General features: G+C 60.4%; 1 protein-coding gene across 1 annotated transcript in view; it reads right to left on the bottom strand.

Annotated features, from left to right (window-relative positions):
• Positions 1 to 984: 984 nt before the first annotated feature.
• The window catches only part of GALNT9 (polypeptide N-acetylgalactosaminyltransferase 9), a 75,618-nt gene continuing 53,308 nt past the window's right edge, over positions 985 to 23,294 (bottom strand). The window contains exons 7-11 of the mRNA XM_041728346.1: positions 9,448 to 9,633; positions 6,936 to 7,073; positions 5,960 to 6,055; positions 3,862 to 4,029; positions 985 to 1,932 (exon numbers count right to left, since the gene is read on the bottom strand). Coding sequence (XP_041584280.1) covers positions 1,786 to 1,932; positions 3,862 to 4,029; positions 5,960 to 6,055; positions 6,936 to 7,073; positions 9,448 to 9,633 — 735 coding nt within the window. The 3' untranslated portion in view covers positions 985 to 1,785. The remainder of the gene's footprint in view (positions 1,933 to 3,861; positions 4,030 to 5,959; positions 6,056 to 6,935; positions 7,074 to 9,447; positions 9,634 to 23,294) is intronic.

Genomic DNA, 23,294 nt, shown 5'->3' on the forward strand with positions numbered 1-23,294 from the left:
GACTGGGCCCCAGGAAGGAGCAGGGGAGGAGCAGCAGGGAGCAGGGGGAGCCATGGGGCCTGGGATGGGGGACAGTGAGGTGCAGACTCCCGGGGTCTCTGCGGGGCCAGAGAACAGCGGATGCCAGATTGGGTGCCCTTTGACCCCGAGGGTAGGTCGGAGCCTCCACCTTCCCCAGAGATGGCCCATAGGAGAGGGAGAGGAGCTGCTGTCTCAGGGCTCGGATGCCCTGGCCCTACCAGAACAGCGCTCCTCTGCAGGGACAGGCACGGCTGGGGCAGATGGCTGTGATGTTTCCCTGGAGGGGCAGGTGGGGCCTGTCCTCCCTGGAAGGTGGGCTGCCTGGCCCTGGACAAGGGGAACATGTGGGTCATATATGCCCCCAGCCTGAAGCCCTGCTGTCTAGAAACCCTGCCAACCTGCTCCAGGCTACCCTACAAGAATGGGGGCGCCTTGGAAATCACAGATGGCGCCGCTATTTCTGCGCCTGGGAGACCCCAGGAGGGACAGCAGGAGGACATATCGGGAGCCCCCACTGGGAGGGAGGACTGGGTGGTTCGGCTTGCAGAGGCTCGGCCTCTGTCTGGGTGAGCAAGGCCAGCCTGGAGGCCCTGTCATCAGATGGCCCAGGCCTTCCACTCAGAATTATGGTGCAGCTGGTGTCAGGCTGCTGCTGGCATAGGGGTGCAGCCAGTATGGGGGTACTGGTAGTTTCAGGGAGCAGCTGGTGTCAGGTGCACCTGGTGTTGGGTATAGCTGGGCACCAGGTCTGATGGGGGACGGGGACAGGACTATCCAGCTTTGCCCCCAGGTAGATGCACCCCATCTGCCCTGTAACATTCAGTGCAATCATAAAACGCCGTCCTGCCCAGGGACAGCATTCTTGAGCCCCTGGGACGGCCCTGTGGGGCCTGTGCTGCTTCTCCACTCTGGCCCTGGAGCAAGAAAGCTGTGCCGGACAATATATGAACAGATGGGTGTGGCTGTGTGCCAATAAAACTTTATTTATAAAAACAGGCACAGGGCCGTGGGTCATCATTTGCTGACCCCTGCCTCAGAGCAATAAGGGGAAGTGCCTGGCCCTGGGTGAGATGCTACAACAGGGGCCCCGATCCCGGACGACCCAGCAGGTGGGACTCCTGTGGATGAGACAAGCCCTGTGCCCTCTGATCCACTCCGTGCCAGATGGAAGCAGCACAATCTCCTAGTCTCAGCGCTCCCGGGGCGCCGTGCGGACCGCTGCAGCTGCAGCTGCTGTGCTTCCCTCTCCCCAGCCTTGGAGAGGGCTTGGCTCTGCTCTCCCGGGTTTTGCCTTAGATGACCAGAAGACGGAAGAGGGCACAGTTCTGCCTGGAGGGGACGGGAGCTTGGCAGCCCTCTGAGATCTCGGGGGTTACTTTGACGAGGGGGAATGTACAGGGGCGTCAGCACATGCAGAGAGTGGGCCGTCCCAGTGGCCTGGACAGGAAATACCGGAGAAAAGGCACGTGATTTGGAGCTGGAGTTGGCTTCAGGGTCTGTGCTCCTGGTGGGGTGGCTGGTCCTGGGCATCTGCCTCCAAGTGCACGGGGAGGTCCCCGCTGTCCCAGAGACATGGCCTGTTGGCAGCTGAGCTGAGGTCCCGGCCAGGGGTGGCGCAGAGCACATCCAGGGCCCTTTGGGTCCCAGTGGCGCGGTAGGAGGGAAGGGGCCTGAGTCCTGGCACCCGGCCCAGCAGGTGGACCCGCTGCCTTCCCCAGGTCCTTAAGGTATACATCAGGGGAGGGGTGCAGGGTGGGGCTGGGGTCAGTGCCGCCCATGCTTGATCCAATTTCTAATGGTCCACTTCTGCCCTGAGCACCTCTGCACCACCAGCCGAAGCCCGAAGTTGGCGTCCTTGGACATCTCCACCTCCAGGCACCTGCCAGTGTCTCGGCTCACGATGGGGCCACTCTGTGGGGAGGGGAACCGGGTTGGCATGGACACCTTGGGGTCCCTGAGAGCATCTCGGGAGTGGGGGTGATGACACACCCCATGCAGGTCACAGCTTGGCCACCGGAGACTCAGGGAACTATCTGTCCCCCATCCCTTGTCCCTGCCTGGTCCTCTGTCCTCGGGCATCTTTACCCTACCAGCCACGTCACCAGCCTGCCTTGCTCCTGGAGTCTAAGGAGGGACTTAGCAAAATGGAGACAGGGCCCCGAGATGGAGGGCTCCCCCACGTGCCTCCTGCCTTTATCGTATCTGACTTGCCCATCGGTCACCCCTGCAGCTTCTCTGGTCCTCCAGACATCAAGGACTCTGGCCCAGCCTGAGGACCCCAGGTTTATACTATATCTCCTCCATTTTTTCCAAACAGGTGCTTCTTACCATCCCAACCCCAAACCTGGTGTCCTGGGGACCTCTGACCCTTACGGACTCTGCCTCAAAGCAGGACAGCTCACCCCTGCAGCCTCTCCTGTAACTGGAAGCCCTCAGACCCCAACGTCGAGGGCAGGGCCACCTGACAGTGTTCATTTGTCATGGGTCCACCCCATGGGAGTGATGGCAGAGGGCATGCAGGGCTGAGGTTGGGGGACAGAGACAGGGATGTCTCCTGGAAGACACCTGCAGCCCCTGCTGGGGAAGGGGATGGTCAGGGAAGGCTGGGAGTGGCTCCCCAGGGTACAAAGACCATGGTGGCAGGTTTCCCAGGACCCTCACAATGCAGTGCCATGGGTGGAGAGTTCTAGAGGAGCAGATCAGACACTCTGATCCTCGACCCCAGATCCTGGCAATGTGACGTCAGGGTCTGAGCACACATGACGGCTGACATGAGGTCACAGTGGAGCAGGTAGCACCCGTCCCATGCCAGTGTCCTCAACAGGGGAGAGATTTGGATACACAGAGGCCAGATGGCAGGTGGAAGAAGGAGGAGGGAGGGGGCCTGGAGAGGCTGGAGTGGCAGGAAGGACCCCCCAGGGCCCATGTGGGAGCACCGCCCTGTACATGCCTGGTTGGGGTTCCAGCTCCACGATGGGGGAGAGTGTGCCTGTCTGGTGATTCGCTGGCAGCCTCGGAACACAGCGGGGATGTAGGATGCAACTGGGTTTTAGGGAGAGGGGTAGGGTACTGCTCAGGCATGTAGGGTGCTTGGCAGGGCTGAGGGAGACAGGGGTTCCGGGTGAGGTCACGGGAGGACACATGGGAGTTCCTCACCGCGGAGGGTGAATGGAGGTGAAGGCGACCTCGGGGCTCCCAGAGAAGAGTGTGCGGCATTTGGATGGACGCAGAGCAGGGCGAGCTGAGGGTGGGCAGAGGGCAGGGGGCTGTGGACAGGGCCCCGCGGAGGAAGGCCCCCTGGATGGCAGTGGGGGCAGGAACCTGCTCACAGGAGGCCCAGGGCCACGGGGCTGGGAGAAGCTGGAAGGCCCTTCCCTGGGCGCCGGCGGCCCGCTGGGGATGCTGCGCGGTTCTCACCCGGTGCCATCCTAGCCAGTGGCTGCTCTTGGGCAGGGGCCTGTGTCGGAGTGGCCGATGGGGGCACGGAGGCCACCTGTGACTCACCTGCCCTAGTGTTTGTTCTCGGGGCGGGAACTTCTAACCCAGTGTCATCGTCCCAGCGGCCCCAGGGCCCGGGGGGTGATTCCCGCAGAGCCTGGCCAGCAGCGGCGGCGGGGCGTCTGGGTAGGGGCCCTGCCCTGTCTGTCCCTTCCATCTGACCGCGCCCCGGGGGGCCAGAGGACGCAGGGGTGTGAGGGCACTGCAGTGCTTGACCAGCCCAGTGGGCCCCGTCCCTGGGCAAGCAGCCTAACCTCTGAGAGGGGTCAGCCCCTCCTGCCCTCACAGCTCCCACCCCAGGGGCCAGCCCAGGGGCCCTGGGGGGCTCGGCCACCCGCTGACCTGGGTGAAGTCCCACAGCCGCTGCGCAGGCCGGGCCACATCCTCGCACTTCTTCAGGGCGGGCGTGCGGCTCCTGCCCTCATCCACCAGGCACTTGGAGTCCGGCAGGAAAGCAGTGGAGCCCAGCGGCCCCAGCTGCAGCAGGCCCTCTGTGCTGTACCGCACCAGCTGCCGCGGGGGCGGGAACAGGTGTCAGGGAGGGCGGAGGGCGAGGCAGCGCCACCCCCAGCAGCCCACTCCCCGCGACTAGCCCTGGGGCGGCGGGGAGGGCCTGGTGTGCCCGGAGAGCGCACCTGGGGGGCCCTTCAGATAGCCCGTTCCGGCCCTGCTCCCGCCCTAAGATCCCCCAGCAGGACTGCCTCGCTGCCTCCCAGAACTTTGCTCTGAGGAGGAGACTGTCACACATGCCCTCAGGGCCCCCATCTGCCCTCAAACAACCCTGAGCTGAACATTTCCACGGGGAAGGCGACCCCGAGTTCATGCATGCCTCGATCCTACTTCACATGTGCTCCTGGCAGAAGCCAGTCCTAGAGATCCTTGCCATTCCCAGCTGTGGCCTTGGGCAAGTCATGCCACTTCCTCGGCCTGGGGTCCCTTGTGCAGGAGTTTCTGACAGCGCCTGCCCAGCAGGGCTGCTGTGAAAGTCCATGGACGCAGTACGGAAGCAGGCAGCAGCGGCTCCACTAACCAGCAGGTGTCCCTGTACCTCAGCCCTCTCCCTGCAGGCGCGGGTTTGCACACACCTGGATGCACTGCTGCTGTGTTTTCCAGCACGATCCATGGAACATAGGCAGCTCCCACCCTACATGCTCCGTGGCAGTGACTCTGAGCTCTCCTATTAAGGGTGGGGATCTGTGACCTCCTCTGGGTCTTTCTGGGGAGCATGTGAACATCACGGTGTGCTGCTGCCCGACCTCTGAAGTGGGCGCCCCTGGCTGTCCTGGGGTGCTTGCCCTCAGAACCGGGCGGCCTGGGGAGAGGTCCCACGGGAGGGTCTGCGGCCCTCCTGAGCAGACAGCGCAGCTCGCCGGCCGGGTGAGCCCCAGCTTGGAAGCGGGTCCTCGGTCCTGCTGGGCGGCCTGGGCTGGCGTGGCACCAGCACGTGTGTGAGCCACATCAGGAGCAGTCTTTCGGGCTACGTGGTCTGTGGCATCTGTCTCGTGCCCAGGACGTGGAGACAACTCAGTCCCCCGATCACCTCCTGCAGTTCTTTGTTTGGTGCGTACACATCCTCCCCTTGGGCGCCAGCCAGAGAATCGACCCCGGTGTCTGATGAGCCCGGGAGACTGGATGTCCTCTCTGAGGCCACGTCAGACTCCTGGCGGGTGAATCTGTCTTTTGTCTCAATGTGGAAGCAGCTGGGAGAGGCCCAGTGGGGTCCTGGGACGAGGCTGTGTGGGGGCACAGTGAGGGGAAAACCACACTCTGCTCCAGCGTGACAGGCCCGGCCCTCATGCCTGCCACACTCCACCGCTTCTCCATGACCGGGGCTGGCGCAGGTCACTGCAGGTTTCCAGCGCACGGACATCCGAGTGCTACTCAGACGCAGAGAGCTCGTGGAGGGGAGCCGATGTCATTTGGGGAAATCACTCTGGGGCTCAATTTAAATAAAGCTGACGTCATTCTGGAGCATCACCTTTATCAGCAGAAGATTTACCGGGACCAGAGTCATCAGGCTCCACGCCGGGGCCTGCACTTCAGCATCACCCTGAGCTCTGAACACACACCTGCCCCTACGTCATCTGGTTCTGTGGGCCTGGAGCCTGGACGTCAGTGGAGACATTTCCAAAGCCACCTCCCGCGCCCAGCAATGATTGAAGATCACTGGGGGGAGCTTGTAAGAACGAGCGGGAACCATCATCCCTCCAGGTTCTGTCCACACTATGGCAAACGCTCTCCCACACAATCCACTCTGGTCCACACGAGAGCCCTGAGAGGGACCATCACAGCCCCATCGGATGGATGCAGACCGAGGCAAGCCATTTGCCCAAGTGCTTGGCACTGCAAGCCCTGCCCTGAGTCTACCTGGGGCAGGGGGGATCTCCCGAGGGTCCCCACGCTGCCCCTGAGAGCTTGGACTTAGCCTGCCGCGCCCTACCTGGGAGGACATCCCGTGGCACGGATAGAGGATTGCGCGGTCATCGTCTTCTGCTCCCTGGTCCAGGCAGTAGCCGCTGGCTTTGCTGTTTCTCACCTATGACCAGAAACCGAAGGAGAAACCTCACAGTGAGGGTGGGGGCTCCCGGAGACCAGGGCAAGGCCACCCCGTCCCCACTCAGGGCAGAGGGGCCTGCTGGGTGGCCAGCACCTTGGGAGCATGAGCTGCAGGAACGGACAGGCCAGTCAGGACTGTCGCCCTGGACACTCCTTCTCCCAGCCTCACAGCGGGCGCTAGCCAGGCCGGAGTGCACATGTTCCTTCCACATGGGGTCCTGGGCTCCCCAGAAACAGCTGGAGCCCCGAGGGGAGGGGGCGCCTTCCCCAGCAGCACCGACCAGGGTGATGGGCCGGGGGAGGGGAGGGTACATAGCGCCCTTCTCACTGGCTTGGGAGAGACCCGAGGGTGTGGTTGTGCCCGCAGTGGCTGGTGCAGACACGGGCATGTCATGCGGTCAACGAGTCTGAGCCCACATACGTGTCGTTTGCACTTGGACAATGCACTGTGGTCCTGTGAGTGTGTCACTGTGTCCGTGCCAGTGGTTTTGGAGCCCCTGCTCACCTGACAGTTTGTCTTCAGGACGGGACCCATGAGTCTGTGTGCACATGAGCAAAACTGCGTGCAAATGTGTACTTCCGCGTCTGTGTGCACCTGCACATACACGAGGGCAGGCTCTAACGTATTCACGGGGGCCCACGTTCATGCGGATGAATAGATGTGCACATGCGCGCGTGGCCGTGTTTGTGCACGTACGTGTGTCACTGTGTGCTTCCGGATGCGGGCACTTGGCTGTGAGCCTGGGCATGTCTTCTGCTCCGCACCCTGTATGTGTGCATGTGGCTGTCTGTGCCCGTGAGCACTCGTGTGCCTGTGGGTGAGGGTGTGGCCTGGGGGGCCCTCCCAGTGGAGGCGGTACCTCTCCGTACGTGAGGGTGTCGTTGTAGGTCCTCATCTCCGGGTACACGTTCTCCAGGTACCACTTAAAGCTGCGGCATTTCAGGCGCTGCCGTAGGGCCAGCCGTTCAGACACGTCCCCAAAGTCCACCCCTGGGTTCTGCAAGGTGGGAAGTGAGGCAGGAAGGGAGCTGGCATTGCTGAGTCCCCAGGGCCAGGTCTCTACCTGTGATGGGGGACCCCCAAGACCTGGGGGCAGCCCCACCCCTTCTCTTCCCCCAGAACCCCTGGAGGTCTGGGCGGCAGCTCCCGATGGGAGGGGCCTGCTTCTCCAACCTGGACAGAGGGCCCCTGGCTGTGGGCTGGCTGGGAGGTCACCTCTGAGCCCTGGGAATACACTGCCTGACTAGAGTGCTGTTTAGCCGGCATCTCTGCAGACAGTCTACACTGCGGGGTGATGTACGGGAGCTTTGGGCCATGGTAGGGTATCAGCTTGGTCACTGCTCCCACAGCCCAATGGGAGGCTGGCCATGTGTGTGTGGACGAGCCCTAGAAAAAACTGAGGCTTGCTGGACGGCCCTGGTCAGCAACATTCTGTGCACCGCACCCCAGGGCATCGCTGTGAGAGGGCTGTCTGTCCAGCTCCTGGGAGTCTGTACTTCTTACTGCAAGAACCATCACCCTGAGCACAACAGCTTCCCTGAGTTCTGGGTCCTTCTAGCCAAACGCTGAACCGCAGGGTAGCCTTGGGGTCCTGGCTGCGGCAACGGGCACTAAGCTTTTGCGGGTGTGAGCAGGTTTGAGCCGGTGCCCTCCTCTGGCTCCACTCTGGGCTGCAGACAGCTGGCCAAGCCCGTGGCTGGGGCTGCCCTCGGGGTGCCCCTGCTCCCTCATCCATGTCGTGGGCACAGCTGCAGAGATAGCCCAGGGCCTTCACATCAGGATCCGGTGAGTCGTGGGAGTGGAGGCCCCCGAGGCCCCGAGAATTAGATATGGGAGGGCATCTGCTGGCTCTGGCTCGGAACAGATGGCCCCTCATGCCCGCGGCCTGCAGGCCCCATGGGAACAGCACCTGGGTTCCCTTCTGACAAGTAATGGGGACGTTCCCTGCATCTGTTCCCTCGGTGGGAAATGAGGCTCTCAAGAGGCACTGAGCCCTCCGTCCATCTCTGATAAGCGTGTTTCCGTCGGGTTCCTCCTCTTGCTGGAAACTGCCATGTGGGGAACTGGAGGGGAAGTGGGTCGGCCCGCAGTGGTCCCTCCTCCCTCCCAGGGGTCGTGTGAGCCGGCGGCCCCGCCTAGCACCGGGGCAGCATTACCCAAGGGCCAGGCACGGCCCGCTGCTGGGTGGCGTGCTGGCTCGGGCGGGTGCGGAGAGAAACTCACGTAACAGACACAGTGTGTTTCTGTGACTTGTGTCACGTGTTTGAAGCTCTGTGTGTGGACAGGGACGTGTGTCCGGGGTCACATGTGTGTGCAGGGTCGTGACACAAGATGTGGCTCTTACTGTGGGCTGATGGGTGTGGGGGACCTTGGGCCTCACACGCTCCCATGGCCGGGGAAGCAGCACGAGTGCAGGGGTGCCCAGCAGCCTGGATGTCACCCCACGTAAGGGGTGGCCTCTCTCAGCACCTGCCCTCAATCACTGTCACAGAGGCAGGGGAACAGGTCTCCTAAGCGTCTAAGAAAAGCCAGAATATGGGCTATTTATGGGAAATTAGCTGATTACAAAGTAAAAAATCACAAACAGTGGCCCCTAACTAGACATGTGTCAAAAGCACCTGGACCGGAAGCAGGCGTCCGTGGGGGGGGGGGTGGCCTCCCACACCCTGGATGTGGAGATTTGGCCCCAGGGAGGAGGAAGCCCCGGCGCCCATGTCACCGCCGATGGACCTGGAGAACACAGAGCTCGGCGGAAGAGCCAGACACAGTGGGGGAGACGCTGTAGGGTGCATTTGTAGGAAGTGCCCAGGATGGGCACATTGGAAGACACGGATCAGGCCGGGGGCCGTGGGCGCGGGCACACGGGGGCTAGCAGCTCCCGGGCAGAGCGATTCTGACTGGGGGGGGATGTTTTTGGAACGAGGTCACTGCCTAGTCCACGGTTGCAGGACTCTGGGTGTGCTCAGCGCCCCGAACTGCGTGCTCGAGAGAGGCTGAAGTGCTAGATTGGGTATCACGTGTGTTCAGCCACAGCAAAACAGAAACAGGAGCCACGTAGCTGTGCTGGCTGGCAGGCGGGGAGCTGGAGTGGCCCGCAGCCCCGGAACCGACGTGGGGCCGGTTTGTGGGTGTTTCTAGGTGGGTGGGTGGACCCCTGGGTGGGTGAGCCCCGGGTGCCGGAGATCGGGGAGGAGCCGACGCTCACATGCAGCCGCCAGCAGCTCCCTTTACCATGGAAATCATCCCCCACAAAGCGTGGGGCCCCTCAGCGGGACCGGCATCCGGGGAGCCTCTCCCAGGTGGGCCCCTTGGGGTGGGTGCGCCTGCACCCCGGCCCGGCTCGCCCACCCCCGCGCCTCCACGCAGCTTACGGTCATGGGGATGTTCCAGGCCATGTACACGTGGGACTTGAAGCTGTCCATCCACACCTCGGCCGCCCGCAGGGCGTTGCGCTTGGCGTAGTAGTCGATGTCATTGTTGTAGGGCTTCTTGGAACGCTCGATGTGAGCCACGCGCGAGCAGGGCAGCACCTCCATGCTGCCGCCGCACTGCCACACCTTTGGGGACACCGGACAGCCACTGGGTCCCCCAGCCCTTCCCGGCGTAGCCCACACCCCTGCTTGCAGGCCCCAGGACACGCCTTCCAGAGGGCGCCACACCGTGGGCTTTCCCCAGGAGGAGCATCGGTGGCCTTGGGCCAAGTGCTCTGGGGCCTGGGCACACGGTGCCTTCCTTCTGGGTTTCCTGCCAGATTTCATCCCCCTGCCCCCCACTGCCCGAGTGCCTGCTCTGGGTGGGGCGCGGGGGGCGCCTGGCCCAGGGCTCACATACCAGCAGCCGCCCCCCAGCCCCGGGAACAGACCCACAAACTAATTTGAAAAGAGGACGCCAACCCGTCCACACACCTGCGATCTAGCACTTACTTCGCAAATGCAGCTCCGAGCACCCCAAACACACACTCCTGGCTAAAGGGAACGTCTTATAGCTGCTTCCTTGAAAATAGCATCCCCCGAAGTAGCTGACCATCCCCACAGACCCCACCCACGGGAGAAAAGTGGTTTGCACCACGACGCCCTGATGCGTGCTGGGTCTGTCTCGTCTCCACGCAGCCCGACCATCCTGACATCCCTGCTCCTCCCTTGCCCGACTCTGCCCCCAGAAAGCAGAGAGGAGGGCAGATCTCACAGCTGACGACTGACACCACCCCTGGCTGGAGGTCACATCTGGGCAAGTTGGACCTGCTGCGCGTGGGGGAGGCAGTGGGTTCCTTATGATCTGAGCTCTTGGCCACCAGTCTCCTGCTGCCTGGTGCCCTGCCCACCCCGGACCACCCCTCTGCATCCCCCGCACAGGGCCCAGGGGGCAGCTCCTTTGAGACGATGGCACAGATCCTGCCCCGGGACCAGGGGTCCCACTGAAGTTTGCTTCTCTGTGCTGAGCGGTGAGCAGCCGACACTCTGCGTGGCTCCTGGGGGAGGGGTCGCCGGGTGCCAGGAGGACGCGGGGCTCCTGTGCAGCGAGCCTGGGGACTTCCGCCACTTCCACTCACAGGCCTCCCACCAAACCCAGCCACCGGCCCAGCTGCTGGAACTGGGAACGCAGGTGGAAACGTGTGAACCAGGAATCTTCCCGAAGGCAAACATGGACGTGCAATAGTGGGAGCCCTGCAGGCCTGCAGAGACATTGCCTTGCTGCTCCTCACGCCTCCTGCGGCCACCACACCACCACACTGTGTCTCCGGAGGGCCCAGCAGGCCTCTGCTGCCGTCACTGTGCTCCCAGGGCTCCCCACCCTCTCCCTCTGCCCCCCCATGCCCCCAGGGCCTGGGCACCTGCTCTTCCCTCTGGGGGAGCACCCCCTGCCTCTGTGCCAGGCCGCCCACAAGCCTCTGCTCAGATGCCACTCGTCCCCACCGTCCCCTCTGAAGCTGCAGCCCCTCAGCCCCTCGGCCTCCTGGCTCCCCTGGTCCGTTCCTCCCGACATGTGAGCTCCAGGACGACTGCCCTCCCCTCCCTTCGCCCCCACTGCGGCACTCAGAGCAGCCTGTGTGCAGTCCCCGTGCCTGGTAAGCAGTTGTTCGGTGAATGAATGGATTCCCTGTGACGAATGTGTTAGCCACTAGCCCTGCTGCCCCGCGGGACTTTGCACAGGGATGGGCATGTTCTGGATCTGGGTGGCCAGTATGGTAGCCACAGCCACGCACGGCCACTGCACCCTTGAAGTGTGGCTGGCCAGGCGAAGGAGCCAGCATCTTCATTTTATTAGATGTCAATTAATTTGGAATTGATTTATGCAGCCACGTGTGGCTAGCACAGCCCTGAGACAGGATGGCTGGAAAGGCCTTGCGGGATCTGGCTCAGGGGCGTCAAGCTTTAGTCGTGTGGGGACGGCTGGACACAGACCCTCGTGTGGGGCCTTGTGGTGAGTTCAGGGCCCCTTCAGGCCCCCATCCCTTTCTTGGGTAAAACTGTCCTCAGAGGGAAGGCAGGGTCCCATGGCAGGGGTGTCGTGTGGCAGGTGGAAGCCAACTGTCCTGAAGTAGCGCCCCTGCCCCTGAGCTAGGACAGAGTGAGCTGGGCCCGGGGCTTGTGGGCATCACCGCACAGGCAACTTCTGTGCTCAACAGGGGCACAAGGGACGAGGGGCTCAACGGGGGCATTGCCACATGGAGGTGATGACGCCATGGCTCCAGACCCTGACTCAAGTCACATCACAGACCCCATGTGCCCCCACACTGTACCCCGTGCTAGAGGTGGCCTGAAGATCATCCTGGCCAATGAGATGAAAGCAGAAGTCTCAGGGTGAGGCTTCGGGGAAAGCTAGGGTTTAAGGACATAGGGTCCAGAAGCATGGCAGTCATCCTGCGGCCGTAAGGCCACACACCCAAGGCTTCAGGTCTATACACTAAGGATGGTGGATAGAAGGGTAGAGCCTGTCAGCCCTGTGCTTTGCTAGAGGCCCAGATCCCCATCTGTCCCAGCCTGCCTTGGGGGTTCTCTGTTGCTACATTCCTAACCGAGGAAGCCAGACTAGGAGGTGGTACTGGGAGGTGCACTGGGGGTGAACTTGACTCTTACTACTGAGGCACCAAGAGGTCACGAGACAGGTCCATGGTCACACAGTGGCTTCATGGGGTGGGAGCCGGCACTACGCATGACCCCCGAAGCTGCCTCTCCACCCAGAGCCGAGGGGGTGCCACGGAGCAGAGTCACGGGGGCTGAGCACGACTGTCACACCCACCCCAGGCTCAACCACTAATGACCTCAGTCAGCGTGGTTAACTGGCCCTCAGACAGAAACAGCCAATTCGGAGGGAGGACCAGGTGTCGGGTCTGCAGGCAGCTCTGCAGAGGGAAGGAGCTCAGGGGGCCCCGCAGATCGGAGCCCCTCGGACGTTGGAGCTGGTGTCTAAGCTGGGGTTCCAGCGGGGGTTCCTGAGGGTCCTCTGCCCTTGTGGGCGGGCCCTGCTTCTGCAGAAACCGGAATTTGTGACTGGTCTGCACAGGAGCCAGCAAGCGGCTCATCCACCGCACGGAGGTCAGGCTGTCCTCGTCGCCGCTGTGCACTGTGAGCCCACGGGGAGCCCTGCGGGAGTGTGGCTATCACGGCTGGCTGCGCCCGGCGCTCCCATGACACCCGACCGAAGCAAGGTGCCCTGTCTCCCACTAGCTTCTCCATCTCTCCACGCATCGCCATAACCCAAGTGACACTTTCCTGCAGCGCCGCACTATTTAAAGGCCAGAGTTTCCCGCGTCTGAATGTGAGAGGGCAGATGACCCCAGCTGCCTGGCTTTGCCCTCCTCTGCATAGTGCTGGGAGGAGAACGTGCCCTCCATCATTTTTATGGAGATGCTTTCCGGACTCTGACTTCATTTAATTCGTAGCTCAGCATGACACCCGCCCCTCGTGGCCCTGAGCTTCTCAGCGAGCCCTGTTGGTCCTCACTTGCCCTGAGCTGATGGGTGAAGGGATACCTGAGCCCAAGTGCACACAGTGGGGCTTCTGGAGAGCTCCTGGTGGAGAGGCTGGCACAGGAGCCCACAAACTTTACTCTTCATCAGAATCTTTGGGAGTAGTTTAGAATCCTGCGGTCCAGGCCTCATGCTCATCCGACTACATCATGCACACACACACCCAGGTGCACTTACACACACTTCACCCCGCCCCGGCCCTCCTGTGTCTGTGACAGCCCTGACTGGGGTCGCGGTTCCGTGGAGCAGCTGTCCTGCCCCATGATGCGGACACTCAGGAGGCCACCAGGGCCCCTACACTCTGCAGGCAGCACGAAGCCCAGGCCCCCAGCGCACGGGCCTCCTAGAGTAGAGCTGGCCCTGATGCATCAGCACAGGGCCAGGCCCAAGTTAGGAGGCCAGGGCCTCCAGCAGAGACCCCCGACTCTCAAGGCCTCTGGAGTTGGCTCCACGAAGCATCACTGTGGCCTTAGGGAACAGGGGAAGAGTAGGAGTCCAGATCCTGCTGCCCTTATTCACAGTGGACTCTGCAGACCTCACCACTGCTCTGGGGAGACCTGGTTGGACATGGTGGCCGCAGGTCAGCTTTGCCCTAACTGAACTCCTGAGCATGCTGCAGAAGGGGGCCCGCAGGAGGACCAGTCAGGTCAAAGCTGCAGAGGGGCACACAGATGGGGTCCTGGCCCTCCTCCATCAGAATCTGCTTTGTAGCAATGTTTGAGAAGCACCTGGTGGAGAGCAATGGGGAGAGGATGCTGCCAGGCCTGGCTCCCACTTATTCCCAGCCCCGATGGCTTGGGCTTCCATCAGATGCCTGCCCCCAAACCAGGCTGGCCCAGCAGCCCTTGAGTGCAAGTGGGGAGAAGCCAGTGCCTGTGATTCCACTGCCTGCAGAGGGTCAGGGCTGGGCCTGGGTATTAACCTCGTCTTCTAATTTTCTATATTTGATGCTGTGACGTCTGGGGCCTCGTTGACCCTGAAGGGACTGTCCCTCCCCGGACTGGGCAATTCCCAGGGGCAGTAAGAAACCCGCTGAGGGGCTCTTTCTGCGTGCAAACCACCCAACCCCAGAAAGCCTCTGGCCTGGCCTCGTCCACCTGCAGCCTTCTGACCCTCCTGCTGCCTCCCCAAGTGCCCTGTGTGGCCTGGTGAGAAATACGCTTTTCTCAGTGGCAGCCGAGTCCTGACCTGCTGAGCAACAACACGGCTGGCAGCTGCCTGGGGACTCAGAATCCCTCAGTGGCTGCCTCCCAGAGCAGGGCGCACGCACAGCCTCACGGCTGCCTCAGAGAGGCCTGATCCTGCTAGTATCCTATGTTGGCTGTGGTGGACAGAGCTTCTGGCTTCTGGGCAAAATCAGAGTGTGCTCCTTGAGAGTGAGGAAGTCGACAGCCAGGAGCTTCTAGTGGTGTGAATGAGATGGTCTGTGGCATCCCTGCCCTCTGGTCCAGCCCACAGAAAGCTCACTTGGGAGGAAGTGCTGCACAGAGGTCCTGGGGTTTGCAGACCCGATGCGGCGTGGGCCTGGTGCCTTCCCAGCCATTGTGGCAGAATAGAAGTAATTAGGTTTTGTCCTTGACCAGCCCAGGATCTTCAACTCCTTCTCACAGGATTTGCAGATGACACAGCAGGGGCTTTCAGGGACAAAAATAATTCCTTGCTCTAGACTGCATCATGATTGGCATCGAAATTAAGGCTGGTGTAGTGCGTTTCCATGTGCTCAGGTGTGAGTTCAGGGAGGAAGGGTTTTCTGAGCATGGCCCTTCAGCTCCTGGTGACGCTGTTTCTTCAGTAGCTGCCCTGGCTGACAGTGTGCCATTAAGTCCTCCTAAGGAGACATCCTTCCCCACATCCTTCCCCCACCTGTCCATCCATCATCCATTCATTCACTCACCCACCCATCCATCTATGCACTCATCCATCCACCCATTCATCCACCCATCCATCCACTCATCCATTCATTTACCACCCTCCCACCCACCCATCCATCTGCCCGTCCACCCTTCTACCCATCCACCCACTTACCATCCTCCTATCCATCCATCCATCCATCCATCCATCCACCTACATTAATCCAAACAACCAGCCCCAACTATCCAGGGGCCGTGCAGAGCTGTACTATTGAGATGAGGCTATGACATGGAGAGGTGAACAAGCTCAGCCTCCTAGCCCAGGCCTCCAGACCAAAGGCCAGAAGCCCGGAGGTCCAGATCAAGGCTGGCAGGGCCCAGGCATCCAGCCACACAGGACATCTAACCTGGTGCAAACCCACCAGGGGCCCAGCCACCATCTTCCTTTTGGTCGTGCAGAATTTCCACCTTCAACAAACAACCAGGGCTTCATGTTCACTCAGGAGAAACTGTGTGTATGACTTTTGGAGATTTTGCCTCTGAATCTAATTTAAAAGACTTTCAGGAATGCCTGAGTGGATCCGTGGTTGAGCGTCTGCCTTTGGCTCAGGTCACGATCCCTGGGTCTTGGGATTGAGTCCCACATTGGGGTCCCCAGAGAGAGTCTGCTTCTCCCTCTGCCTATGTCTCTGTCTCTCTCTCTCTGCATCTCTCATGAATAAATAAAATCTTAAAAAAAATCTCCAATCTGCTCAATGCCCCCTGTCCCCCCCGCTCCCCCCCCCGCCAATGCGGCCACGGGCTGATGTCCCCCTGTTGTCACACAGACCCCTTGTTCTGCAGGAGCGACACTGCACTAGGCGCAGAATTAACTGGGTTTAGCTTTGGGAAGGCAAGTCCATCTCCCAGGGCTCAGCTGGGCTCAATTCATACATTTTTGACAAGAAAACGTCTCTCCCTGGGACAATATGTGTATACACACATTTGCTCTAAAACAGCTACTTCCATGTTCCACTCCCGCTACCAGACCCACAGAAACTTCCAAGCTGGACTTTTATTCCAAGTTCCTGCCACTTGTTTCCCAGCATGCGCTGAACACCCAAGCAAACAAAAAGAAAAAAATGGTTTCCTTCATTTTGAAACTGAGTGGATCTGAAAGTGTGATCCCTGGACCAGCAGCAGCAGCCTTACCTGGGAGCACTTTAGAGATGCATGTGGTTGGCCCCTCCAGACCTGCTGAACAGACACCCGGGTGGGCCCGGGCCCAGCAGTCTGTATCTTAACAAGCCCTCCAGGGGATTCTGATGCTCGTGAGTTTGGAGGCAGCTGCGCTAAGTGCTTCTCTCCCCTTTGTCCACCCTCCAAGCACCCTGGGCACTGGGCATAGTCCTCAATCCCAGTAGCTCTGTCCTTTGGACACTACTGGAGGGTGGGGCTGCGTGTTCTTGCACTTTCTGTCCTCAAGCAGAGGTGAGGCTGTACCTCCTGGGTCATGCCCCCCGCATCTCCTGATCCAGGCCCACAGCAGCTGGACAAAGCGACAGAGGAGGTATCTAGTTAATGCCACAGGTGTGGACATCTTCTCCATCTTCCCCGAACACACAGTGGTAGGTACGTTATTTAAAAGTTTCAAGTATATTTGGAAAAGAAGAGGAAGCTCCCCACCACGCAGAAGGAGCAGACAGCTGCTGTGGGACTGGGGCTGGAGCTCTGAGGTGCAGGCACCTGACCTCACGGACAGCCAGGGACCGCGTCTGTGGCTGGGCGCTGGCTGGGTGCCCCAACCATGAGCAGAAGAGCTGCTCCCTGGGCTGCAGCTAGACAGCGGGACAGGAAGAAGAGATGCAAAGCCCATGGAACACTGGGCCCGGCGGGTCTCGGGGTGAAATCTAAGCTGCTTAGTTCCGAGCTGGGGCCTGGGGGGCCAGCATCCATGGACCAGTAAGCATGAAGATACAATTCCCATGAAAGATGGGATCTCAAACGGATGCACAGAGCACATGAGGAGAACCCAGTTCCAGAAGAATCACCCACCAACCCAAGATGGGATTTAGGAAAGAGGCCAAGGAGCACGTTCGCAGGTCCTGAGGGCTTTCGGAGATGAAGGAAGGAGGGGAAACCACTCATCAAGAAAGAGGAGAGCTTGAATCAAAGCAAGCAGTTCTAAGAACAGCCACATAATGAAGAATACCAGCGGAACATGTTGTAAATATGAAATACTCTCCTTAAGATTAAAAACCAAAGTTGAGGAAGTGGCTTGGGTAGCCGTCTGGACACAGCTGAGGAGAGAACTCACTGGGGTGTGGGGCCGAGGAGATGGCCCAGAACACGCAGCAGATCAGGGCAGAGATGGGAAGTAGGGAGGCCGGGGGGCACCTCCCACTAGGTATGCAGCTGGACGCCCAGGTGGCGGGGCCACTGCCAGGAGCCCTGGTGCTCTCCGTGTTTGTGAAAGGACATCAGCCTCTGTTGACAGCATCTACTGGGACCCGGGGGGAAGGCAGGGCAAAGAATGCGCCAGATGCGAAGGGTCGGGGGCTCAGACGGTCTCCGGGTCTCTCCTGGTGGTGTGTTGGCTGTCAGCCAGCTCAAGTGATGCACCGATGGAGCAGAAGTTGCTGAAATGTTTCCAAGGTTCGGTTGAAAGAGGGGACACAAGACAGCGGCCAAGAAAACTCTACAGCGACGATGTGGAAAGATGCAACTGCCGGCCCCACACGTCCTGCGCGGAGTGAGCCGGACAGGTGCGCGCCCCCGCCAGCGTCAGCGGAGAGGGACGGCGCTCGGCGAGGGCAGCGAGAGCCCGGGCCTCATCTCTTCAGGCCATACGAGGGAAGATCACAAGCTTCCCTGCATAGAAAGTGCGTTCCAAGGGGACTGAAGCCTTAGTGTGGGGACCGCGGGTGGTGGGAGCTATGGTCACGCAGCTTCCCAGATCCAGACCTGCCCCTCTGAGCATGCAGTGAAGACCTCGGGGAGGGAACACGCGTGCTCACATGTCCGCGGGCGAGGCCACCACGTCTGCAAAATGGCTCTGAAAGGACAAGCATCTGGGCACTGACAGAGAATTAGTGTGACTTTCATGTTGCTCCGGTTTGCTTACCTCAGTGTCTTTCTAATAAGAGGCATTTTTATGAAGGAAAGGAGAATGGTGCCCAGAAATGCCTGCGCCATACTGATGAGTAGTCACTGAGTGTTTGTCGTGTTTCAGGCCAAGAACTTCCATTTCATCCTTGCCAGCCCTGGAGTTCAGTCCTACCACCCCTCTCCGTGATAGATGGAGAAACTGAGGCTCAGAGGGGCCCAGCTGGCTAACTGGCAGAGCCCAGCTCCAAGCACAGGTCTCAAGCTGGGGGGCTCTGATGACCCTGTGCAAGAAACAGGGCCCCTCCACAAAGATGTTCACGGGAACAGAGGCTCTGCCCCCCGCCTGGAGGCCTGCTTCCTCTGGTTGGAGGCACCTGGGGGCAGGTGAGTAGACCTTGCCCCGTGGGCTGCCGGGGAGCAGGGATGCATCCTTACCTTGTCACTTGAGCTGGCTTACCACGTGCATCTAGAACAAGCCTTTCCTGAAGGCAGCAAGAACAGGACCTTACTATGGGCTCCCAGCCCTCTCCTGCACCTGCTGCTCAGAGGAAGGTTTGGGACCAGCCTGAGGTGCACCGCATACTCCTCTGACATCTAGAAGCCATGTGGGCCGTGGAGCAGCATGGGCACCCCTCCCTAGCACCCTCCCTCGGTGACTCTGCCGCTCCCCTGCTCTGGGAGGGTGAGGGAAAGCCCCCCATCCTGGGCCCGAGATGCTTGACGCCAACATCCCCCAAGGGCGTCTGAAGGCGCAGTGATGGGCCCCAGCACTAAAAGGGCTTTCCTGTAACTCTGTAAAGCGGCGGGTCTGAAAGTCTCAGAATAGAGAAGCAAACGATTTCCAGCTCGTGTTCCGCAGACGGCTCTCCCAGCCGAGATCCAAGCCGCTTGATTCTGTCTTGGCCTCTATTAACTGAACGGCGGCGATGGATTCATTTGCCCCTAATTGGCTCTCGGACTCTCCTCATTAGGGGATGAGCAGCTGGCATTTCTACAATCACAGAAATGGAACTTGGCCCCAGACCACAGAGTTACTCCTCCCAGTGGGCCTGGCTGCCTGCGCTAAGGACAGAGCAGAGACAGCTATGGCTACAAGGCTTGTCTGCACAGGAAGGCGGGAGAAAGACCGTGGGGCCGCTTGTGGTCTCTGCCATGAGGGCCACACTCCTGCCAGGCATGCTTCTGCCTCAGGGCCTTTGCATGTGCTGTCCCTCAGCTGGGAATGCCTTTCCCTCCCACAGTGCACAGCTTGCTTCCTCTGCTCCTTCACACTGGCTCAGGTATTGGCATTCCTTCCGGGTTGCCCATCCAGTGACACCTCTCCACCCCTTCCCTGTCTGTGTCTTTCTACTGGTGCTGCAGAGGGCACGCCACACACCATAGGCATTTATTGGAGGTGAGCAGAGACCTGTGTCTGCTGTGTCCCCTGCTGCACCCCCAGCACCTAGGATGTGCCCCACCCTGGGCTCCAGCATCTAGCGGGTCACAGAGTGCCTCTGCCTTCCAGATGATTCTTATACTCCTACAAATGCTTGGAACACTGACTACTCAGGGTCAGCTTCAGCAGCAAACAAGCATCGAGCGAGGCAGGTGTAGCCTTCACAGACGGCAGGGAGGGGGAAGCACCAGCAAGGGGCCACAGGGGCCCGGCCGCGGCTACACCGTGGGAGGAAGAGGCTGTGGGGCTGAGAGCCGAGCTGGAAGGGGCAGCCACAGAGGGGCCAGTGTGGCTTGGCCGTGGAAGAAGAGTTGGAGCCTTCCTGAGTGTGCAGGTGGGTGGGGAATGGGGCACGGGGTGGTGGTGCTGCGGGTCCTGTGGATCACAGGAGCGAGTCCGGGCTTAGTTCTCAGAGTGAGGAGTCTGGGGCTCTCTGGGCTTCCACATGGGACGAGGCCAGGAGGGAGGAGGGCTGCAGAGGAGCCGCCACAGGACCCCTTCACCCTGTCCATCCCCCCAGCTGTCAGCATCTCCGGGGGATAGTGACAGATGTCTGCTCTGGGGACACAAATGGAGCCTGCCTGGTCACCCTGCTGTCGCCCCTCTGTGCCTATCTCTAGCCCACGGCAGGTGGGTTTGTGGGGAGACCCTGCTCTAAACTCAGGAACTGGGCCGGGGCCCTAGGCCAGTGGCAGGTGCAAGTGAGCCGCTGCCCTGACAGCACCACCAGCATCCCCACGGCAGAGGCACCAGGGCCGGTGTGACCATGGCCTCCAGCAGTTGGCCTGCCTGCACCGCGTGCCGGGAGCGGGGGCGTGGGCCGCGTTGCTGGTCCCGTGTTCGCCCGAGTCCTCTCCTCCCTGTCCCTGCCTGCATCTTCCTCTCTCCCTTCTCATATTTATAGTTTATGTCCTCTTCCTGGAATGTTCCTGTTTCCTGGCAAGCTACCTGAAACCCAGCAGCAACAAGAGTAAAAAGGAACATGCATAATCATGCAGGGCCACGCGGGTTATGTACGTGAAGCGCACAGGACACACGTGAAGTGATACTGTATGAGCATGTCCATCCCTAGTGTCCATGCTGGCGTCTGTTCAGACATCTGAGCCGTATTTGTAACCATATCCATCCCACGTCTATGCCCAGGTCGCCTCCCTTAGCAAAGTGGCCCCCGACCCCTCCCCCAGCAGCACCAGAGCCCTCGCCCCACAGGCAGGACCTTGTGCAGCAGCCCCGAGCCCAGACCCCACTGTACACCATGGAGACCAAGGCTGGGGACACCGGGGTCCCGCCCGTGATCACCACGCAGGGGTGCTGAGCACAGTCGGGCTCCGGGGTCTCCTTTTGCTACATGTCCCTGTTCAAATGCCCCAGAGAATGCCTGTCTATGCTACCCCTGGCCTCCGACGTCCTGCTGGCCACCAGGTGAGACCCGTCCCTGTCCTTCCTCCCTCTCTGATCGCCAACACCGGCACAGGCTGCTGGCTGCTCACAGGGCACACCTCCTCTGCTGGACTGGGGTGTTCCCAGGTGCTGCCACCCCTCCATCACCTTGTGTCCTGGTGTTTCCCAGGCTCTGACCCCACGTCTGGATGCCAGAGAATTAAATAGAATTGCAAACAATTCTGAAACGCTTCAGAGAACTTGAGATGTGGTGTAAGTTTAACATAGTGGATAAACTAGAACGTTCTCAGCATTTGGGGGAATTTCTGCTGTGATGCCAGACGCTCAAAGTGCTTCAACAGGAGCATAAACACACTATATTTGTGTTGTTATAAAACGTTCAAGGGGATTTTAATCAACTCAGGGCAGAAATGGAACTGATCGTTGTTGAATAGTATTTAATCTGTTCAATCCGAGTTAATCAACATTAATCAAAGAAAAGGGAGAGGTGAGCGTTCTTACTGGATGAGATTTATACCCATAACCCCAAGAGTCCCTGGGTTTAACCAAAAAGCCTAAAGCAAATGGGTTTAGAAATGTGTGATTTCGACAAACTGTAGAAATTTTTCAGGACCAGCCTAAGCGATCCCTGTGAACAAAGGCTCCAGAGGGAAAAGCAACAACCAACCCAGGACCCCAACCGACCAGAGCACTACTTGGCTTGACTGCCGGGCCTCCAACGCCAGCCAGGACCCCAGCTCTGCCCCTGGGTGCGCTCGGGGTGCTCGGCCGCCTGGGGCTGGCTCCAGCGTGGGCCTCCGGGCAGCAGCATTCACAGCCCCGAGAACGTGCTGGAGACGCCGGCACCCAGGCTGAGCCCTGAGTGTGACTCCCTGGGGTGGAGCCCAGTGGTCTGTGTTTTAAGAAAACCTCTAGAGGATGGAGGTGCAGTGGGAGCCTGAGGACTGCGGCCTGGGAAGCCACGTCTGCCTGATCCACCCGCGGGACGTGCGTGGCCCAGACCTCTGATGGCAGAGCCTCTGTGGCAGTGTCGCAGGCCCTCCAGACTCAGTGTCGTGGCCACTTGGGAGTCTTGGCTCAAACCTTGTTTTAAAATCGGGAATCCAATACTCATGTTGGCTTCCTCTTGTTCTAATTCCAGAAACAGCTCCAGGGGGCTGCTTGGGGCCCCTCCCCTGACGAGTTCCCAAGGGACACCATCCATTTACGGCCGTCGCGCCACCCCGAGGCACTGAGGCCCAGCCCCCTGAGGGCCTCCTGTCTCTGCTGGGCCCAGAGCAAAGTTCACAGAATCAAGGCCATCAAGCTGGGGCTTCAGGGCGTCAAATGCAGTGAACCCCGAGGCTGGATGCCACGGCCTGAGAGAGAGGACCCCATTCCCAAGCCACATGAGCTGCACCATGTCAGGGCTTGGACCTGCTAGTTAGGCCAGAACCGCTGGGGGAGGCATCCACGGGCTCGGGCAGGGAGCTTCAGTCCCTGCACACGCGTGGCCCACGGGACAGTGGGAATGCGGAGGAAACACCAAGTGCTGTGTGGGCAGGGATCAGGCCGGGTCACGAGGTCACGATCCATGTACCTAAGGGCCCAGCTGACTCCCTGGAAGCAGAGCTGGTTTTTGGAAGTGACCTTGGCGCTGAGGGTCACAGGGCCCTGGAAAGGCCACCACCCGGTCCCGCCGCGAACAACAGCCTTCGAATGCGCCGTCCACTCCGAATTAAACCCAATTTTCTTTCTTTTCAGACTAAAATGAGGCTCTGAACCAAACTCTTAGAAGTGAAGCCACTTCTGCAGAGAAGAGTCACAGTTTGGGTCCGATCCCAGCAGTGAGGCGGGACTCTGGGGCTCTGGGTGATGCCGGGACTTTCCAGGCCACCTCCTCTCTACTGCAACGGGGACCTGTGCACCTTCCCAGCTGCTCAGGCCAAACTCTAGTGAGGAACTTTGATCACCCCTGAGCCCCCATCCCCGCCCCCAGCAAAGCCTATGGGTACTTCCTCAAGAACACACCCAGTCCACGCAGGAGCTCACCATCTCCTCCCCAGTCCAAGCACGTCACCTCCCAGTATCATCCCAGAAGTCCTGGCCTCTCTGCTTCTGCCCTCACTCCCTCCACCATGGAATCCCGGGAGCCAGAGGGATCCCTGAAACGTGGAAGCCAAGCCTCTGCTCAGAGCCTCCGAGGCCCCCAGCTCCCTCAGAGCAGAAGCTGGACCCTCACCTCCTCCGCCTCCCCCTCCCCACTCAGCAGGCTGCACATGTGTCTGTGCTTCTGGAGCACATCAAGCATGATCCTGCCCCAGAGCCTTTGCACCTGTCATTCCCGCTGCCTGGAGCATCGTCCCCTTCCCTTGATCACCCCCAGCTCCTGCACAGCACCTGGAGGTCTTCCTTTAAAACTGCCCCTTCCTCTGCACTCTGGCCCCCACTGCTTCCTTTCTCCCCTTGGGGTCCTCACTAAGTGACACACTT

This window comes from Vulpes lagopus, chromosome 14, assembly GCF_018345385.1.
Source record: "Vulpes lagopus strain Blue_001 chromosome 14, ASM1834538v1, whole genome shotgun sequence".
Lineage (NCBI taxonomy): Eukaryota > Metazoa > Chordata > Mammalia > Carnivora > Canidae > Vulpes > Vulpes lagopus.